This window comes from Prunus dulcis, chromosome 4 (genome assembly GCF_902201215.1).
Source record: "Prunus dulcis chromosome 4, ALMONDv2, whole genome shotgun sequence".
Lineage (NCBI taxonomy): Eukaryota > Viridiplantae > Streptophyta > Magnoliopsida > Rosales > Rosaceae > Prunus > Prunus dulcis.
Genome location: NC_047653.1, coordinates 24,129,249 through 24,149,897, shown reverse-complemented (window position 1 = coordinate 24,149,897; position 20,649 = coordinate 24,129,249). Strand labels below are relative to the sequence as shown.

At 38.9% G+C, this 20,649-nt stretch overlaps 1 protein-coding gene across 2 annotated transcripts; it reads right to left on the bottom strand.

Moving 5' to 3' along the window:
• Window positions 1-6,451: 6,451 nt before the first annotated feature.
• On the bottom strand, window positions 6,452-14,398 carry LOC117625147 (chloride channel protein CLC-c-like). Of its 2 annotated transcripts, none has more exons than XM_034356748.1 (8): window positions 14,186-14,398; window positions 13,841-14,095; window positions 12,527-12,727; window positions 11,160-11,337; window positions 10,074-10,336; window positions 8,571-8,840; window positions 7,186-8,314; window positions 6,452-6,781 (listed from the first exon to the last, which is right to left on the bottom strand). In XM_034356748.1, the coding sequence occupies exons 2-8, from the start codon at window positions 14,044-14,046 to the stop codon at window positions 6,695-6,697; spliced, it is 2,334 nt and encodes a 777-aa protein (XP_034212639.1). In that variant the 5' UTR covers window positions 14,047-14,095; window positions 14,186-14,398; the 3' UTR covers window positions 6,452-6,694. The 2 variants fall into 2 exon arrangements, with proteins under 2 accessions (XP_034212639.1, XP_034212640.1); XM_034356749.1 differs by having other exon boundaries at window positions 13,841-14,091.
• Between the last annotated feature and the right edge of the window lie 6,251 nt (window positions 14,399-20,649).

Genomic DNA, 20,649 nt, shown 5'->3' with positions numbered 1-20,649 from the left:
CTTCCAAAACCCAGCAATTTCGTGCTCTGTTCATCCTTCTCCCCTTATCTGTCCTTCTTGGCAGACTGTTCTGTTACTTGATACAGTTTTCGTCAAGCTGCCGGAAACTACTCAACACACCCATTATTTCTCCTCTCTCTCTCTCTCTCTCTCTCTCTCTCTCTCTCTCTCTCTAATGCTAAACTCATGAAGGCTCATCTCCCATGCCAAAGCTTCGCATGCCAAGCCATAATATTGATCTGTAACAATTGTCCATCTTGTTGGTGAGAGGAACCAAAGTGCTTCCTAAGGCTCAACGAGCTTTTCAAAGCACTCTTGGGGCCTAGTTCTTGAACTCAAGCAAAAGGGCAAGCATACTCTCCCACTGCTGGAAGCACCAAATTCAAGCTCTAGTGCTTCCGTCTTCCCATTATATATATATATATATATATCTCTCTCTCTCTAAAAACTGTATTCCATATCTGAAACACTTATCTTCTGAAGCCAAGTTGAAATCATGGGCATCACCTTTTTGGTGAGAAATCCAAAGGTGTAACCAAGCATTCGTAAAGCTGCCGGAAGCCCAATCAAACAAGTTGTTGGAACACCTGTTCTACTATATTTCAAGCAAACCCCTTCTAACATCTATTACACCTCTATCATCAAGCAATAGCTTCACAGTAGCTAATGTATCCTTCTCATCAAAACTTTCAATGTACTGAAGAGCCATTGAAGAACACCAAAGCACTTCCTAATATCTTAACTCTTTCGGGGTGTTTTGAGGCCTGGTGTCGCAAACTCAGACAAGGGCGCAAAAGAGCTCGATCTACTTCGCAGTAGTCCAACAAGCCCATTGTAGCTCTGAACAAAGAGACCCCAACACTAGCCAAACAGAAAAACCAATGATGAGGTCAATGCTCCTTAATTGGGCTCAAAATAACCCTGGATTAGGTTAGGATTTGGTTAATTCGGGCCCAATTGTATGATTTCAGCCTGGACCAACCTTTGTTTTTGGGCTAATGAAGCCTTATTCAAAAGATTCAAATATAAAAATGCAGGAAAGTAAACTATTGCAAAGTAAGATACAAAAATGATAATTGGCAGGAATATAAAGTACGATTAAGGTAGATTGCAGAGATATTAAAATTCCAGAAGCTGGAGATTTCTCGATCCAGCTCCGGCATGATAACAAGTTAAAACGAAAGCCAAAGATTTCTCCATTTAGCTGTTTTTAAAGAACAAGTTACAATATTGAAGAGATTGGAGATTTCTCTTATCCAATATGTTAAGGTTTTAGCTGTTTAGAAGGGAACTAGACTGACTATTTAAACAAGAATCATACCATGGAGATGGCAGAGCAATAAAAGATAAAAGCAGGAGTTGTCAATTGGTTATATGGGCAGCAAGTTGGCTATTTAAAGATCTTGAAGTTTTGTTCAAGTGTTTACAAGACGTTGCGTCTGATTTTGGAGAGAGTCCTCGAGTGTTGCTGTTGAGCCTCTGTATTTATAGGTAGAAAATCTTTGACAATAGTAGTGAAGGCTGGAAGATAACACTTGAGTGTTGTCCAAAGTCAGCTGCGTATTTTCCCTTGTGAGTCGGTCCATGGGTAGGAGAAAGGATATCTTAGATGGAAACAATGGTTTCAAGGAATACCCCTTTGATTTGTCATCCATTCGCACCTGGAAAACCAGTCGGAAGATGGTTCCTCTTGGTTTTGGTGTCAATTAGCCAGCCTTTCTTGCTGAGAGAGATGGTGATCAAGTCATTCTTAATGGCAAAAAACCCGTCTTTAGAAAGTCACATGGGTCAATTAGTAACGATTACTTATTTTCCTAACTTTAGTATGGGTTAAAGCTAGGGCTTTTGAGGGGATTTCACCAATTTGTTGCCCAAATACGAAAAAACCCTTTTTTTGTTAATTTTGAAAGAAAGGAACTGGGTTGGGCCTCATGTGACTCCATTTGAAAAATAAATCAAATTTGGTCCATTTTCCAAATATGGTACAAACCAGTACACACAAAAAATTCTAGGACAGATCATGGAATTTCTTATAAAGCTATGCAAAGAAGTAAATGTTTCATTTCATCCGTAGTCTAGTTATGAGTAGGAATTGCTTTCACTTTCCATTCTGTATTTGTGGTCATAGTTCACAGTAAGTGGCATAAACAATGATAATATACTACGTTTGAAACAAAATGCATAAAGTATGACAATTAGCACATCAAACTCACATCAGGAACAACAATTTGATCTGTATGTGTGTTCTCAATCAGCCGGACATTTGAGAAGTTTCGGTTTCTAGTGCTTGTAATGAACTATGGCTGCTTAGAATTCGAACTCGTCACAGTCATCTCTCGAATGGGTTTGGTGTTGTGTGATAGAGTGTATTAGAGTATACCATGGATATTTTTGATAGTTAAATAGGATGTACTTAATTAATTTTATGAGTTGTTTTAAATATTAGGATGTACTTAGATCATATGTACTCATTAATTTTAGGGTTTGTCTAACAGCACCCCAAATTATTTGTGGAGTTTAAATGACAGGACCCGATCCCAATTCCACTTTGGAATTCGAACCAAGCCCTGTGCATGTCCGACATCTGGCAACTGTCGGGCACAAATGACCATTTTACCCTTCCTGCTACAGTTACTATGAAAACTTTCCCTGGACTCCTGCCGAAAATTCGGCAAAGTCTCCCCTGTATTTTGACCAAACCCAAAAATTTTCTCCTGTTAAAACAAATAAATAATCTCATACCAACCGCCAGAATAATTTAATCAACCAATCACCAGTTCAGATTTCCCACTAAAATTAGATATCAGAGCTTTTTCTAAAAGTTCACAAGGTTTCAAGGACTTTCCACAAAACTCTATGTTACCTGGTGGCGCAGAAGCTAGGAATGGCCCGGTGGTGGATTCCAGTGCACTTCTACAGTCTGGGGGGCGAAAAACAGGTTAAAAGTGTAAGTGGACAAAAATAACGTTCTTAAAAACAATTTAGTACATAATAACCCCTATTTTAAAATAAAAAGGGATAGAAATCTATGGTTCAATTATATTTCAACACGAGGTATTCAAATAAACATGCATAATTATATTTATATAAATACTTGTATAACTGAACAAAGATATATATATATATATATAACACATGTATGAGTATCGAAGAAACTAATATAAACTGAGTGAAAATGATAGCTGCATAAAAGTGCTCACAATCCTTTAAAACTACCACCTAATTGTACCCCTGTCAATCCGTCAATTCCCCTAGCAGGTCTCGGGCGACACGCAGTCTATCCGAGCCACAAACTGGCAGGATACAGGGGACTATGGTCAGCCTAATCCTCCGGCTGGTCTCGATGACACCAAGTCAATTCGAGCCGCTCTGGCAAGATATATGGGACTGTAGTCAGCCTGATCCGCAATCCTGGTAGGTTTCGGGGACACAGAGTCAGCCGAGCCGCAAATCCTGGCAGGTCTCGGGACACCAAGTCTGCCGAGCCGCAAATCCTCGCACTCACGGTCCGAGCGTCCCCAAAACTCGTGAGGCAAAGTCAAGTGCACTAACTGAACTGTAAACAGACCGGATGTCCGTAGACATCAGTCCGTCTGAGGGTAATCACCAAATAAAAAGTGGGTACATTGTGGTTCTAAAACAAGTATTTTAGAAAAACCTGATATTTCTCTGAAATCTGATAAATCTAAGTTAAGCTGCTATTTCTGTATCACAAATCTCCAGTCTGCTACTCAACTAAGTAATATAAAAATAAAGATATTTTACGCTACAATTCACGGTCGGAACACATGCAATAACACTTATTCAAGATCAAATACTGAAACTTATTCAAGATCAAATACTGAAACTTATTCAGATAAACTCATTTATAAAAACTTATTTATATAAAATCAATATAAAATCATTTATGTAAACTCATTTATATAGCTTATTTATATAAAATCCTTTATGAAAGAAAGTCTACTCACTGTTGGTCCGAGCTAGCTGGACCCTTCGAAGGTCCCTCCTGTGGGTCGACTGGACCTCTGGTGTCTGATTATCCATAATAATAAATTAATAAACTGCTTAATAAAAGAATTTTAAACTAAACACCCTGCCCCCGGCTCCTAGAAATACGTGCACTCATTTTATTGTTACTCCTATGCCCACATTAACCTTTCAGATAATTAAAACGGTCGTGGAAGACCCGAAGCTTAACTAAGCGATAAGCTCCCAGATATGCTGATCCGGGACCCGTGGGGTCCACGATCTCCGATGGCCAATCTGGGCTTCTCTGAAGGTTTCTCATAGAGAAGGAACCATGAAACGGACGGTCGGATTAGCCAGAATCACGTTATCGCTTAAAATCCAAACCCTAGCCCTAGGGTTCGAGATTTCGGAGTATCCGGGACTCCGATTCGCAATCCTTCGAATCCTACACGATCCTGGAATCATGTAGTATGACATATCCAAAATTGAGTGCGATCCAACGATTTGACGACACTGCACCCAAGGATCGCGCGATATGGAAAATCCGTTCGGGGCTCAAACGGGTTCCGAATCGAGATCCGCGAAATCCTACCCGCTCGTGACGACACGAGGATCACAAACTACACAGAGTCAGTCCATCACCCTCGCCCACGCGCCGCCACACGCGCGAGCAGATTGGGTGTCCAAAGCGATTAAGGGTTGCCGGAAAAACTCGAAACCAAGACTCCAAACTCCTATCATAGGTAAAACACCCCATTTGGAGTCATTTTTGTTCTTGGACATACCCCAAAAAGTGGCCAGAAATGGCCGATCACGGCGGCCGAAGTTTCGGCCAATTTTCAAGTTGAAAATCGGACGTTCTAGAGCCAAAATCGATGGAAACCCATACATCCATCAGTTAGAACACGAAAAATAGCTGAGAATCCATACCTTACTCGATCGATTTGGTGGAGGATTGAAGGAGAACGAAGGAGATGAAGTTTAAACTGAAATTCGGCGAAAAGCTCCAGATTCCTGCCAGTTCCAGGCATCCCCAGGTCGGCGGCGGGTCGGGGAAGAACGGCGAGCGAGTGGCGGTTCGTTTGGCACTGGTGCCAGAGATCAGCTCGATCGGTGGCGGCCGCTAGGACGGCGGGAAGGCACGGAGGTCGCTGGCTGTGCGAATCGGGAGGAGAGAGAGAGAGGAGAGAGAAATGAGGAGAGAGAAGGGAGAAAGAGATAAAAATCTGACTTTTTGACCAAATTACCATTTTGCCCTCCGCGGTATTTTGATCGTATTTTCTTCGTTACAACTCCGATTCGAGTCTACTCCGTGTCTATAGACTCGTTTCTCCGTGCCCTACGCAACGGAGCAAGCGGAATTGCCAAATTCTTTTTCAATCAAAAAGTCAACTTTTTCTCTATTAAATAATGCGAGGGCAAAATTGTCTTTTTGCTAGAAAATATTAATCCTACTTTTTAGATATTTTGTTACTTTTTTGATATTTTGTTTTGGGTTATTACATTAAACCTAAACCACATTGGCTTTTCTTTTTGGGAGCTTTAGTAATATTCCCAAAAATAGGACCTGAAATTATTTATAAAAAAAAACCCTACACAGAATACACTTTAGAAACACACTCAAAAACCATTTACTATCTAAAAAATGAGTGTTGAAGTTCCTATAAATTACATATCTACCATTGATTAACTTAAAACAAGCCCAATACAAAAAACTCAAAAAAAAAAAAAAAAAAAAAAAGCCCAAACAAACCCGAAGTACATTGTTAATACCTTGTCATAGAAGTACATTATTAATACCACGTCATAGAAGTACATTATTAATACCACGTCATAGAAGTACATTATTAATACCATGTCGTAAAAATACATTGCTAATATCATGTCATAAAAGTACAATGTTAATATCATTTCATAGAAAAACATTGTTAATACCATTTCATACAAAAAACTCAAGCAAGGCATCCGACATCCTTTGCAAAAACCACCTCCAATTGTCCAGAGTTTCACCAGAAATAATCGCAAAGGCAAAAGGAAATATGTTTATAAGAAGGAAAAAAAAACACTGTTAATACTATGTCATAGAACTATCGTCCTAGTAAAAATCACATTATGCATATAATAAACTTCAAGTGCACAGCTATATATAAGGCAAAATATATAGCATGCTTTGTTACTGAAAATATGTTAATACTATGCCATAGAAGTACACTGTTAATACTATGTCATAGAAATCAACTCAGTTGTAGGGTATAAACAGTATAACAACTGTTCATACCACTTACTAGAAGCTCACAAAATCATTTCATTCCTTGGAGGGGTTCAACAAGTTTTGCATTTATTTGATGATTATATCCTTGGATTTAACAGTTTTTTTGATAGAGGGACTATTTAAGAGCACCTATATTAACGTTAGGGACCATGAGAGATACAAAAAAACTTTTAAGGATGCAATATGATAGTTTCGCAAACGTCAGGGATGTTTTGTGATAAAAAGCCTATATACATTATACCCTAATGATATATCATACAATTGGGTTTTAGGACATCTACTTTTCAACATTATCCTCCAGTTTATTATATGAATTGGATACAGATGTTTATAATTGCTGATACAAAACCTGATCATTCAACAGGCTCTAAAGTCTTCATAGAAAATCTCACTTCCAGAAGTCCGAACACCAACAACTTCACATGACGGCACAAAAACATGCTCTAAGGTCTACTAGTGAGCCTTGATATGAGGGTAGAGTCCCAAAATGTGCTCCGGCATGAAGTCATGCCGTGTTAGAATTCCAACAATTGGAGGTCTCTGCAACGTGTACAGAAAAACATCAGAAAGTTGCTTAGAAATTAGTTTCGGACATTTGTTTGGAACTGTTATTCAACTTTATAAGGTAAGGAAGATCGGAGACAAAATCATCTAGAGTTTCCAAGAGTAAATAAAGAGAAATATACCAAAGCAGATGCAACAATGGCCTATTTAACTTGAACTAGAACAAAACAAAAAAAACAAAACAAAAAACAAAAACAAAAACAAAAACAAAAACAAAAAAAAAAAAACAAAAAAGAGGAAAGGAAATGTTGAGATTTCTTCTCCAGGATAAGGTATAGTGCTTAAATTTCCACCAAGATTGGCAGCCTTATTCACATGCTAGAACTAACCATACACAGAAAGAAAGAGAGCAGGAGAAAGAGAAGGGGAGAACAACTTACCCCTTGGCTCTTTGGTACCAAACACAGGTGTCTTAGACCAAGTTGCCGAAAGAGAATAGCAGCTTTGGCTAGTGACATTGTCTCAACCACTGTGTACGGCGATGCATTTGTAATAGGATGGAGATCAACATACATATCCATCTCCTCCTCTTCGATATCAAGATCCTCCAATTTGATTCCCTTTCCTGATCCTGCCTTAGCGAAATCAAATGCAGCAAATCTGTGTAAGATCTCTGCTCCACAAACAACCCTGTCCTTCGAAAAAATCTTACCCTTAAGCAAAATAAGCAAATGAGACCTTAAAACCAGACCACACAATTCTGGAGCTTCTGAAAAAGGTGGTTCATCAATCACTGGGAATCCGTTATGCCCTGTAGTCCTCAAAGCATCCAATATGCGTCCTACCTTCTCAATACCAGAAAAAGTAACCAATGGACCAGAAACAACATCACTTGTGACCAAATGTCTCATGTATGGTTCTGCATGAGCCTCCAAATAAGGCAATCCCTTTATTTTAACTATTTGGTCATAAATACCCTTGTTGAAGTTATCAGCTACAGTTTTCGAAATAAGGAGAACCAACATGACGAGGGGAAGCAAAAGTAAGTCATTGGTGAGTTCAAGCAGTATAATACATAGGGAGACTGTCATTCTCATAGTGCCACCCAGGAAGGAGGCAGATCCAAGTAGGGCAAAGAGACCTGTGTCAAGAGTAGAGATTGATTCAAACAACCTCCCAACAAGACGTCCATAGCAAGCTCCAGCTAATATGACAGGGATGAAGAGCCCAGAGGGAATAGCAATGCCGTAAGTGATAATTCCAAGGAAGTAAACGGCGGCAAAGAAGATGAAAAGAGAGGAAATGTGAAATTCTTTTGTTGTACTGGTGCTGAATAGATTACGAATGGCATCATCATTAGTGTTTAGAAATAGGGAGGCAAGGTCATTGTAATAGCCTGATGGGCAATTGAAGCTTTTATAGTTACCAGATTGACCAACAGAAGGACACCTCACACTCTCATCAGTAGGGCATGCTTGGCACTCCGCAAACCATGGTAAGCCATAAGAAAGACATGATGTCAAGAGAGCAATGGTGATAACAAGTAAGATTTTGGCCGCAGCACCCTTTCTGCAGCAAAAGAAAAGCCAGATAAATTTAGGAGGAAAACATGCGAACTTGGTTAAAAACAACAAAACCAGCGCAATTAAGCAAATGATTATGATCAAAATCTCAGATGCCTTATCACTGCATCTAAAAAAGGTCATGTTCTCAGTCGTGATAGAAAGAATGGGATCAGTATTTTTAGCACATGACCAACAAATTTAGAGGAGATTATTTTACAAGTGAAAAATCCCAGAAGTTACAATTGTGTAGGAGAACATACTCATGAATGATGCTATAAGTTCGAATGACCTTATCCACAAGATAGTTATATATGCTTCCAAAAATTCCTCCAAGAATTCCTAGGAATAATACTGCTAGTATATCAGGACCACTGTATGTTGCATTGGCTGCACTGACATCATACATGATAAGACCTCCTTGCCCAAATAGCCCACAGTTTCCTGTAGTACAATATTGTATGAAGACTCTCAATACTATGGCGACAACTGCTGTTGTGAAAAATGTCCTCCAAAGAAGAGCACTCCGCCACCTGAAGTTTTCCAGTAAAGACAACACGTATTCTCAGAATCTATGTGTTACACATTCCAAGCACCAATAATCATGGTACTGAAACCATTTTGCAATCTCAAGGGAATACCTTGCAAGCAAGGATTCTAAGAGTTTCATTTATATTTCTGGTGAGTAAAGAATTTAGTATTATTCTAAGATATCTTTCTTTCTATCGTACAAAATTGGAAATAAGATCAAAGTGAGATCTAAATACAATCCTACCCTTCAACTTTTGGTAATAATTGCCTGTGCAGGAGAATTAAACCTGTCTGCTTCTACTTAGTTTACCATTTCACCAGACAAGGGTTGCCTCTCAGGACGGTAATCCCTACATAACCAGGGTGCTTACCATTTCATTCAAATTTCTATATCTTAAAAAACTGTAACCCTAAATTTATAATACAATTGTGGAAAGAATAAAAACATTAACAGTTTCTACATAATTTGCGTAACATACCAGTTATGCAGGTAAAATCCACAACATTGCCCATGATAATGTAACCATCGTCTCTGTTTTCACAGGGTCAGAAAAAGGAATATGCGAGTTCATTTTTTAAGCCCTTAACGTTCTTTAATGCATCGTGTGTTCAGAATGGATATCACTTCAACCACTTATATAGGAAACATATATGAGGAACTAACTTAGCAGTCTAAATTCCTGGTTACATATCAAATTCCAGCAAGCTTGCTGAAGCATGGACAGTAAAACACTGCAAAATAATAGAAAAGAGAGAAAATGTGATGGGAACAAACTGAAGTAATTTGACGTGGGCAAAAATATGGAAACTAGACTTGTTTACTTGGTTTTTATTATTAAAATTTTAGTAGATTTATAATTACTATTATTTCCTCATCATAGTGTGATAGAAATTGGGGCAAAACTGTTTTACAGTTTTGGTTAGTCAGTTAGCCACATGTCAAGTTTTATTTGGGAATTTGTTAAAAATTACTGTTGTAACCTCGTCGGTGGCTTTATTACCAATTGGGGAGCCATTGTACGATTATGTTGAGAAATATACAGAAATACTTCTTGGTCAATTCCTAAGGTTGAAAGATAGAGTCTTATCATAGTAGGAATTTATTAGTTAACTGTCTATACAAATAGATGTCTCTTGCAAGGGAATTTCGGCTTTGCCTATTTAATTTTCTCTCCGTGTTCACACAGAGAGAGAGAGAGAGAGAGAGAGAGAGAGAGAGAGAGAGAGAGAGGTACCACGAAGCTGCCTCTTCAAGAGCAAACAGAACACCACCAACTGGGGCACGAAATGCAGCAGCTACACCAGCAGCAGCACCACATGTGATCAAGTCTCGTCGGTCGCGATCGTTTTTGAAGTATCTTAGCCATGACCAAGTTAGATGATACTTGCGAGAGCCTCCCTGCCCAAGAAAAGAGGCTATGCAAGCACCTGTATGTACCATAGGCCCTTCTTTACCAACCACAAATCCGGCAGAAACACCAAGAATGGAACCAAAAATCTGTTAAACCCAAAATGATATGCATCAGATAGAAATTCGAAGATTTAGATTTAGGTTTATTAAAGAAAAAATTAATCAGGTAATCTCTGACAATTCAGAATTTTGAGGATGTGCAACATAAACAAAAGCAAAATACCTTTTGAGCAAAATATGTCAAAAGAGCAAATAACACATATAAGAGAGACATATATTGTAATAAGGTATTGTATTTGGTGCACAATAATACAATAGATGGAAGCACAGCGTCTCTAACCATCTAGCCCTTTCCACCTCAATAGGGTGCCAATCCAACCCTTCCACACTCCGCCTTTCCCCTCATTCCTTTGAGTAAAGTCTCTTGAAAAAGTTAAATATTTCTTCCTCAATCCTCCTCTCATTGTCAGTGACAGATCCATCACTCATTTCCAACCTTCCTATCAAATTTCCCTCTTTCTCCCATTTACCACTTCATGAAACAGTTTGGCATTACGTCTCTTTCCCAATCCACTTTTTCCTTTTGCCCCCACACTATCTCTTCCTTAAAAACAAGTTCTTCAAATTTTAGCCTTAATCTTGCCCTCTCCCATCTTCTCACTTCCCGCATTTTCTCTCCCCTTCCTCCGACAAACCTAAACTTCTTTTTTTTTTTTTTTTTTTTTTCCCTTCCATTTCCATATCCTTTTTCGTTTTCCTTTTCACATGCAAACGAGGAAAGAACATGAAACTTGAACTATTTCCACTTTCATAATAACTCACATATATTTGTCCTATATACAAATGTATGCACATGCACGTGTGCACACACGCAGTGGAAGAGGAGGGGGGGAGGGTAATCCCTCTGTACCTTGACAAAGAGAGTGCTCGGAGCCAGTATTGAATGCGCATCCACACCGTTCAAATAAGCTTTCACCTCAGGAATACCAGAACCTGCCGCAGCAGGAGCAATAAATGCACAAAGAGCTGCTGCTACTGCGGCTAAACCTACATTGCTGGCAGCATATGCTGCAAAAGCCTTGTAATATCTGCACTGAAACCATTTTACTGTTACATTTATTTATTCTATAAACACATCCAGCAAACTCAAATAAGCGTTGCACAAGCATTTACGTTAGTGATCATGACCAAAAAGCAAAGTTACCACAGTACAATAATATCCTTACGAACCATGATCCTGGATCGCTCAATCCAAAACATGGTACACATCCATTCTATCAGAAACTTCTTCCAATTTATCGCTTTGGATTTTCTCTGCTGCAAATAATATAAAGGCAGATTTGTTGTGGATAACTGTTTATCTAATGACACATGTTAAATAACCTAGACACTTATATTTTCCCACACTTAACCAATTCAAGAACCAGTTAACAAAATTCCAGCCCCTCTTTGTGTTCTGCCCCATGCTCCTACCATGCTATAGCTCTATATTATATTTCTCTTTATTCCAAACGAAAAGAAAAAAAAACAAAAAAGCATGGCCTACACATAGTTGTCTGCAGCAAATCAGCCACACAGAAAAGCTTCAAAAAAAAAAAAAAAAAAAAAATTTTGAGATAAACAAAAAACAAAAAAGAGGCTATAAGTCAGAAATAGAAGAATTCATTCATATATCTTTTTTTATTATAATTTTAATAACTAGAACTTCCTGTGCTCCGCCCCCGCCGGCCGGCCGCCCCCCCCCCCCAAACCAAAAAAAAACCCCCAAAAACAAAAAAAGTGCAATGCTTCCCAAGGAATTTCCATATCATTAAGGATGAATTCAATACATTGTCTTATTACATATAAAAAACTTCTTTTGAAGCAGACTACAAGAATTAATATAAGGCTACACCCAATCCTCCATGTTCTGAGGTTAGTGGTGTATCATTTTCCTATTTACAATCACCTATCAGAATGATCAGCATAGTGAAAGTGCAAGGAAATATGGAGTTTTTTTTTTTTTTTTTTTTTGGGGTTCTGCAGCTCCTGCTAAGCAGGATTATTTCCTGCATGTAGAGTATGTGTCAGCTATCAGTACAGATAAAAGATGCTATTACAGCCCATTTTCATTGCCAACCTTCATGCTTGTACGACAGAATGTAGCAACTAATTTATATTAAAAGACTACACAGTTTCCTCAGAAAAATGTATGCTGAAGATTTAAATAAAAAAGAGCAGGTCTAAATGTCAAAGAAAAAGAATATCATAGATTGACGTTGTGGAAACAAGGCTTACTTTTCGTCAGACATGAGATCGCTAGTCAAAAGTAGCTTGAATCCAGCCATATTCTCAACTGCAATATTATTGAAAAAGCCAACTAGTCCAGTAACAAGCCCAATGAGAAGTGCAAAAGCCCACTTTAGCACAACATACTGAAATACTTGAATCTTCTTAGCTGACCTCCAGTCTTGCCTAAATAGTTCATTTTCAAAAATTCTGCAATGCATTTTAAACAAACGATATCTTAGCACTCAGCAAACAGCACCTACAGAACAAGAGTAAGATAATTCCAAAAAGAATTTAAGCACCCAAGGCATCATATATCACCCCGAAATGTTACTCAGATCGGGAGATTGCATAAACACATAAGAAATGAACTAAAGATGTTTAGGAGCATTCCCACAGGAACAGGAAAGAAAATGATATAATGCAAATGCGAGCAATATATGTGATTACTGAGGTAAAACTACATAGCAAGCCACAATTGTGAATATTGCTAATAAAAATAGAAGGATCTACATTTAATCTCAAAGGAGAACAAAACCTAGTTCCCTGATTCCCTCAGTTGGCAATTATGCCTCTAACCAGAAAACTGAAATTTACATCTAGCATCCACACTGGTCTTGGATGAAATTTGTGTTAACACCGCAATAAAGTTAGCATGAGCCATGGGCCAGGGATAACATGAACTAGAAAGTTATCATCCCCTTGACCAACCTTGAAATGATATGAAAAGTAGCTAGCTAAAGCTTATTGTAGACCTGTTAAGAGGACCATTGTTCCACCTGAATTAACCTCTTTAAATGAGGTTGACATTTTACCATCTAACCGATAAAAGTCGCCAATCTCCTTCGTGCAAAACATTCAGTAAAGAAATCATCAGAATTTAAAGTTCAAAACCCTTGGGGACGGTGATTCTAAAGACATAATTACTGAAGTACAACAAATCTAGTGATCATAAACTAAAGATCCGAAAGTAGCTAGCGTGGTCCTAGCACATTTATCTTTTTTCATGTCCTCAGGAGTCAAGACCACCAAAAACAAATCAAAGATGGAATCTTCCTAGGCCATAACCATTAAAACAATTAACCAAAAAAAAGCAAAAAAAGGAGCCCTGCCGAAATAATCTAGGAAACAGACCCTTTTTCCTTTTTGGGATAAACAAGTTATGTCTCCTCCTATTATGGCATAACATTTAGTCAGTAACTCACACCACACCCAGATTCAAACCAGTCATAGAGGGAGGAGGATCCAAAAAAATAAAAGATGTAAAGGCCCATTTTGAACAACGGTTTGACAACTATTCTTAGGTGAGGAAGAGAAGCTTACTCGTAGTCAAGGCTCTCAATGGGACAGACATTGGAACCCACAATGGCAATCTGGGAGGTTGTATTTTTCCTCTTAGTCAGAAGTGGTTCGCCGTATGTCGTCCTGTTCTCCCTCTCCTTTCCATCCAATAAATCCAAATTCTCGATGTCAACACCACTTTCCCTTCGTAATGGCAAGTTGCTGGCGCTATGATTTCCTTCATCCATCTTAGTCTTAGACTTCTCTTTCTCTCTTAGGTATACATCAGCTGACTGACTTGAGATTGAAAAACAAATAAGAATCCAAAATATCCAAACCCAGAAACTAGAATACACTAAACTCAAGCTGAAGAGCAAGAAATCGAACGTTTTGTGTTGGGTTAAAGACTAAAGTCAATGACTCGAGGATCCCAGGCCAAGCCAGATAGAGACAGCATCTTTCTTCTGTGATGTAATCTTATTGCAGACGAATATGGTCAGCACCAACTTGAAGAATCAAATACAATAGAAAGCCCACCTGCCATATCTTTGAGAAGAAAAATAAAAACACAAGTTTTGTAATAAAAATAAGACTTATTTACTGTAGTGATTCTAAAATTTTAGTCAAATCTTACTTTATCCTCCTAAAATTTAAATAGCCCACTTAACTCTTTAACCGTAATTTTGTGTTCCATTTTAATCCCTACCGTTATCTCGATGTTGCATAGTTATTTTAGTATTTTTACTACAAATGATGATGTGCCATGCAAATGGCTCACTTTTTTGTTTAAATTGAATTAAGTATAAAATATAATATAATATAATTATAATTACTTGTTTAATTAAAAAATTATATTTAAAAAAATTAATAAATTAATAAATAAAAATCTTTCTTCTCTATGCTTTAATCCTACCCAGATCCAACTCTTCCCAAAGATCAATCCCTATCCCCAAAGAATAGCATCATCCTTCCTCCTTTCTCCTCTCTCTGCAACCAACCACCACACCATCATCCATAACCACCCATACAATTCGGTTGGCTTGTTATGGCATCAAATCTTAAGTAACCTAGACCACACATTCTCATTCTGTTTAAAATGAAATACCAGAAGTCCAAAACGAGAGAAATTCTCATTATGTTCCCTCTTTCGTGGGTCCATAAACCCTTGCCTTACACCCGTTTCGCCGACTGCTATATGCCCACATTTTAATCTATAACATAATCTTCTACCATTGTTCATCCATCAACCATATACAACATCTATATACAAATTGTCGAAAATATTAAGCTCGCCATTACAATTACCCAATCAAAACTCTGCTATCAACTAATAACATGGCTGCTTCACATCACAACATCCCATCTCTGCCGCCCCCATCAACATCGTTTAACGGCAGTGCTGGGTTCATGCCCACGAGCCGCCGCAAGATGATGATGCACATGACCTTCTTCTGGGACCACATTGCCAAGGTTCTCTTCTCGAGTTGGCCCGGCCGCAACAACCCCAATCATGTACGATGGTTGTGGGTGGGTATGGCTAGTGGTGGGTTTGGGTGGTTATGGATGATGGTGCGATGGTTGGTTGCAGAGAGATGATGGTGCAATGGTTGGTTGCAGAGAGATGATGGTACGGTGGTTGATCTTTGGGGATAGGGATTGATCTTTAGGAAGGATTGATTTTGGGGAGAGCTAGATCTGGGTAGGATTTTATTTTATTTTTAAAGCATAGAGAAGGAAATTTTTTATTTATTAATTTTTCCATTTTATTTATATATTTTTTTAATTAGACAAGTAATTACATCATTTTATTATTTTATTTTATATTCAATTCAATTTAAACAAAAAAGGTGGGACATTCACATGACACATCATCATCTGTGGTAAAAAGACTAAAATAGACATGACAGGTCATCAAAATTGACAGAATTATTAATGGAGATAACGGTATGGGGTAAAGTAGAACACGAAATCATGGTCAAAGGGGTTAAATAGGCCACTTTAACTTTGAGGTGGTAAGTGAGATTTGAATTAAGTTTCAGGGACACTACAGTAAATAAGCCTAAAAGTAAAATAATCAGTATGAAAAGTACCACTGAATATTGGGAGTAAAATAATCGTTTGGTACGGCGGACTGTCATGGACTGGACTAAATTCTGGGACTGTATTGGATTAGCTCGGATTGGCCTAAGCTGGATTAAGTACTGGATTTCACACTACAGAATTCTCTCATATAGAACTCACTAATACTCAGATTTCACACTATCTCTTCTTTTCTTCTCTTCCTTTCTTTCCTCTCTTCTCCGTTGGTGTGTTTTGCTAAGCAATGAGAAGTCTATTTATAGGCAAATTGGATGAGGCACGATACGACATGAGCACGAATATTAATGGGTCTTGCTCGGCACGGCACGAAAATTTGGGCCGAGTTGGGGTAAAAAAAAGGAGGTCCAATGGACCGGGCCGGCCCATGACCCGACATGGGCCGGGCTTGGCCCAAGCCCGCTTCGAGCACGGCATGAGCCCAAGCACGGCCCACTTAACATTTTTTTTCTTTCTTAAAAGTCAAAATGCAATAATTTGACATCTAATGTCATTGTTTATATGTTTTTTTTTTAAAATTATAAACATATATTTGATGTCTTTCATTTTAAGGAAATTACTTGGGTCCTTAATTAATTAAACATATCAACTACAAATTAATTAAACAACATATCTAATCAGTACATATGACATATACGCTTCTCTTATAATCAAAATAAGACATTTTTTCACATATAAAATAATAAGTTGTTTAAAGATGAAAAGTTGAAGTAGACTTTGTGGAGTTGGACACTTTTTGACAGGATCCGACCCAATTTCCACTTTGGAATTCGAGCCAGGTCCTGTGCGTGTCCGACACCTGGCGAATGTCGGGCACCAAGGACCTTTTTACCCTTCTTATTTTAAATTCTTTTTAAACTTCCCTTAGACTTCTGCCGAAATTTCGGCAGAGTCTCTCCTGTATTTTTACCAAACCCAAATTTTTTCACCTGTCAAACAATCAAGTAAAACTATCCCAACTGCCAGGACAGAATAATCAAGTATTCATCAGCTCCAGCTTTCCACTAAAACTAGATATCAGAGCATTTCTAACGTTCACAAGGTTTCAAGGACTTTTCTACATAATTCTACCTTACTTGGTGGCGCGGAAGCTCGGAATGGCCCGGTGGTGAATCCTGCGTGCCTCTACGGCCTGGGGGCGAAAAACAGGATGAAAATGTGAGTGGACAACAAGAATGTTCTCAAACTAGTTTATAAACATAATAACTCCCGTTTTGAAATAACTAAGGATATAAATCGATAATTTAACTATGTTTCAATATAAGAATTTCAATAAGCATGAATAAGTATGCTGATGAATATACTTGCATAACTGATCGAATATAAAGTTACCAATGCCTGAAAAATCAGAAAAAGCTGGTATAAAATAACTGAAAGTCATAATTAGATATAAGAAACCTCAAATTCCTTTGAAAATACCCCCTATTTGTACCCCTGTCATATCCGTCAATTCCCCTGGCAGGTCTTGGGCGCCACGCAGTCTACCCGAGCCGCAAACTGGCGAAATCAGGGGACTATGATCAGCCTGATCTGCCGGCAGGTCCTCGATGACACCAAGTCACTCGAGTCGCTCAGGCAGGATATAGGGGACCGTAGTCAGCCTGATCCGCAATCCTGGCAGGTCTCGGGGACACAGAGTCAGCCGAGCCGCAATCCTGGCAGGTCTCGGGACACCAAGTCTGCCGAGCCGCAAATCCTGGCACTCACGGTCCGAGCGTCCCCGAAACTCGTGAGGCAAAGTCAAGTGCACTGACATAAACTGAAATCGGACTGGATGTCCGTAGGCATCGGTCCAACTGTGGGTAATCACCAAAGAAAATGGGTACGATGTGGTTTTAAAATAAATTCCTTTAGAAAAATTTTGATTAATAACTGAAATCTCAAATTGTGCTACTATTTCATTTGCCATAAGCCTCAAACTCTGTTTTCTATAACTCTTTAGCATGTGTAAGTAAGCAGCACAAAACTATGGAACTATTTCTGTACTAATCATGCTCGGAAACATAATAAAGCTTACTCAAGATCAAATAAAGAAATTTATTCAAATAAACTCATTTATAAAAACTCATTTATATAAAATCAATATAAAATCACATATGAAATCTTATTTATAGAAATCTTCTATATAACTCATTTATGTAAAATAATTCATGAAAGAAAGTCCACTCACTGATGGTCCGAGCTAATTGGACCTCTTGAAGGTCTCTTCTGCGGTCCTGTCGGCTCCTGGTGCCTGATTACCCATAAAGATTAAATTAATAAACTGCTGAATAAAAAGAATTTCAACTAAACACTCTGCCCCCCGGCTCCTAGAAATACGTGTACTCGTTTCAAGTTACTCATATACCCACCTTAGCCTTTTAGATAGTTAGAATGGTCTTAAGAGACTCAAAGCCTCACTAAGCGATAAGCTGCTAGATCGGCCGATCCGGGACTCCGTGGGTCCACGGTCTCCGATGGACAATCTGGGCTTCTCTGAAGGTTCCTTACAGAGAAGGAACCATATTCCGTGAATTTGGTCCGAAACGGACGGTCGGATTGGCCAAAATCACATTATCGCTTAAAATCCAAACCCTAGTCCCAGGGTTCGCGATTTCGGAGTATCCGGGACTCCGATTCGCAATCCATCGAATCCTACACGATCCTGAAATCATGTAGACCGACATATCCGAAATTCAGCGCGATCCGACGATTTGACGACACTGCACCCGGGGATCGCGCGATATGGAAAATCCGTTCGGGGCTCAAACGGACTCCGAATCGAGATCCGTAAAATCCTACGCGCTCGTGACGACGCGAAGGTCACACAACTGCACATAATTACTTCACTACCCTCGCCCAAGCGCCCCAGCACGCGCGGTTAGATTTGGGTGTCTTAAGCGATTTAGGGTGGCCGAAAAATCTCAGAACCAAGACTCCAAACTCCTATCCTAGGTAAAACACCTCATTTGGAGTCACTTTTGTTCTTAGACATACCCCAAAAAGTGACCAGAAAACTGAAGTTTTGGCTAAAATTCAAGTCAAAGATTGATCGCTTTAGAGCTAAAATCGATCGAAACTCATACATCCATCAGCTAGAACACGAAAAATAGCTGAGAAACCATACCTTACTCGATTGATTTGGTGGAGAATTGAAGAAGAAAATCAAGCTGGAAGTTTGAACTGGAATCGGTGAACATCCGTTGGAAATCGTGATTTTCCGACCAGCTGCGGGCGGCCCAAGGGTGGAGGTCGGTCGGAAAAGGTAGGGGATTCGATGGCGGTTCCAACGCCAGCGGTCCCGCGGCCATTGGTGCTCGGAGGCGGCGTCAGTAACCTCTGGAAGGCGGCGGCCCGTTTTCGCGCAGAGAGAGGGAGCTGCTGGGTTGTATAGATGCAACTTCAAAATATTTACGGTTATGCCACTGAGATTCTTTTGACCATAACTCTTTCGTTACAACTCCGATTTGGGTCTACTCCGTGTCTACGGACTCCTTTCGCCGTGCTCTACGCAACGGAGCAAGCGGAATTCCCAAATTCCTTCTCAATTAAAAAGTCAAATTTTTCCCCATTAAATAATGTGAGGGCAAACTGGTCTTTTTGCTAAAAGATATTTTCCTTACTTTTTAGTTATTTTCTTTCTTTTTAGATATTTTGGTTTGGGTTATTACACTTTTTGCCCTCCGTTATTTCATATTGTTTGGATGTTTGATTGATTAATGTTTTCAAATAGTTCATCATTTCTTGCCTCTAATTATATTTTTAATGTTTACAATTTGAATTATCTAGTGGAAAAAAAATCAAGTGAAAAAAAAATTCAAATTAAATGGATAGGTTCTTGGGCCCAAATATGGCACGAACACGAGCACAGGCACAACACGAGACCGGCCTGGGCAGTTTCAATATGGACATGGGCTTTGGACCGGGCCGGGATAAATGATTTTACTAAATGAGCCGACACGACATAGCCCGATAAATTAAATGGGCCTGCCTGGCCCGACATGAAAATGTTAAAAGCATGAGTTTAAATGGGATGGGATGGGCTGGCCTGGCACGGCCCGTTTGACACCTCTATGTCATAGTTGACACTGCTTCTGTGAGTCAATCTTGTAATATTGTTGGATGCTCCCCCTGAAGAATATCTCCCCCTAATATCTTCATGACTATCTTTCTAGAGGGAAGATCTTTCGAACTGAGTGAATGATGTAGCCATCAACAATTTATGTAGTTGAGTAAGCAAATATGTTATCCAAAGTCCGCGAATCAAACAAAACCTGGGCTATTTGTAAGTTCACTTGAAAAGAATATGCCCATATATGGTTTTATGCGGAGATAGCATCAAATATGTCTCACATCATCCTAAAGTGGTGGTGATGGAGCTGAGCCCTATATGGAAAATATAATATCCGGTCCAATATATTTCCGGAAAATCATTTAAGTGCCTAACGGATAATCCACATAAAAATGCTTCAATACTTTCTTAGTATAAGCAAGTATCTTGTTGGCATAATGCTCGATCTTCGGGCCGAGACAAATATTTCTTAAACTCTTTAAGAGGTTTGACCAAGTATTAATTCTTTAGGAGTTTTGATCAATTATCAACTCTTCAGGAGTTGTAATGTGTTGCAACCATATCATAACTGGTGTACTCACTGAGGCAATTTATTCATATTAGTATTGAGTACAAAATTTGTGTTTCAGGCTCATGTCCTTTAGAGACTTGCTTCATGCAATTTCAATCCTTCAGGGATTGAAGGGATCACAATTTATGACAC

Excerpts from the sequence above, each read along its gene's own strand:
- LOC117625147 (XM_034356748.1), bottom strand. The coding sequence starts at position 14,046 with ATGGATGAAGGAAATCATAGCGCCAGCAACTTGCCATTACGAAGGGAA. Across the intron at positions 12,728-13,840 it reads ATTGAGAGCCTTGACTACGA|AATTTTTGAAAATGAACTAT; the intron begins GTAAGCTTCTCT and ends AATGCATTGCAG. Across the intron at positions 8,315-8,570 it reads ACTTATAGCATCATTCATGA|AAAGGGTGCTGCGGCCAAAA; the intron begins GTATGTTCTCCT and ends CTTTTGCTGCAG.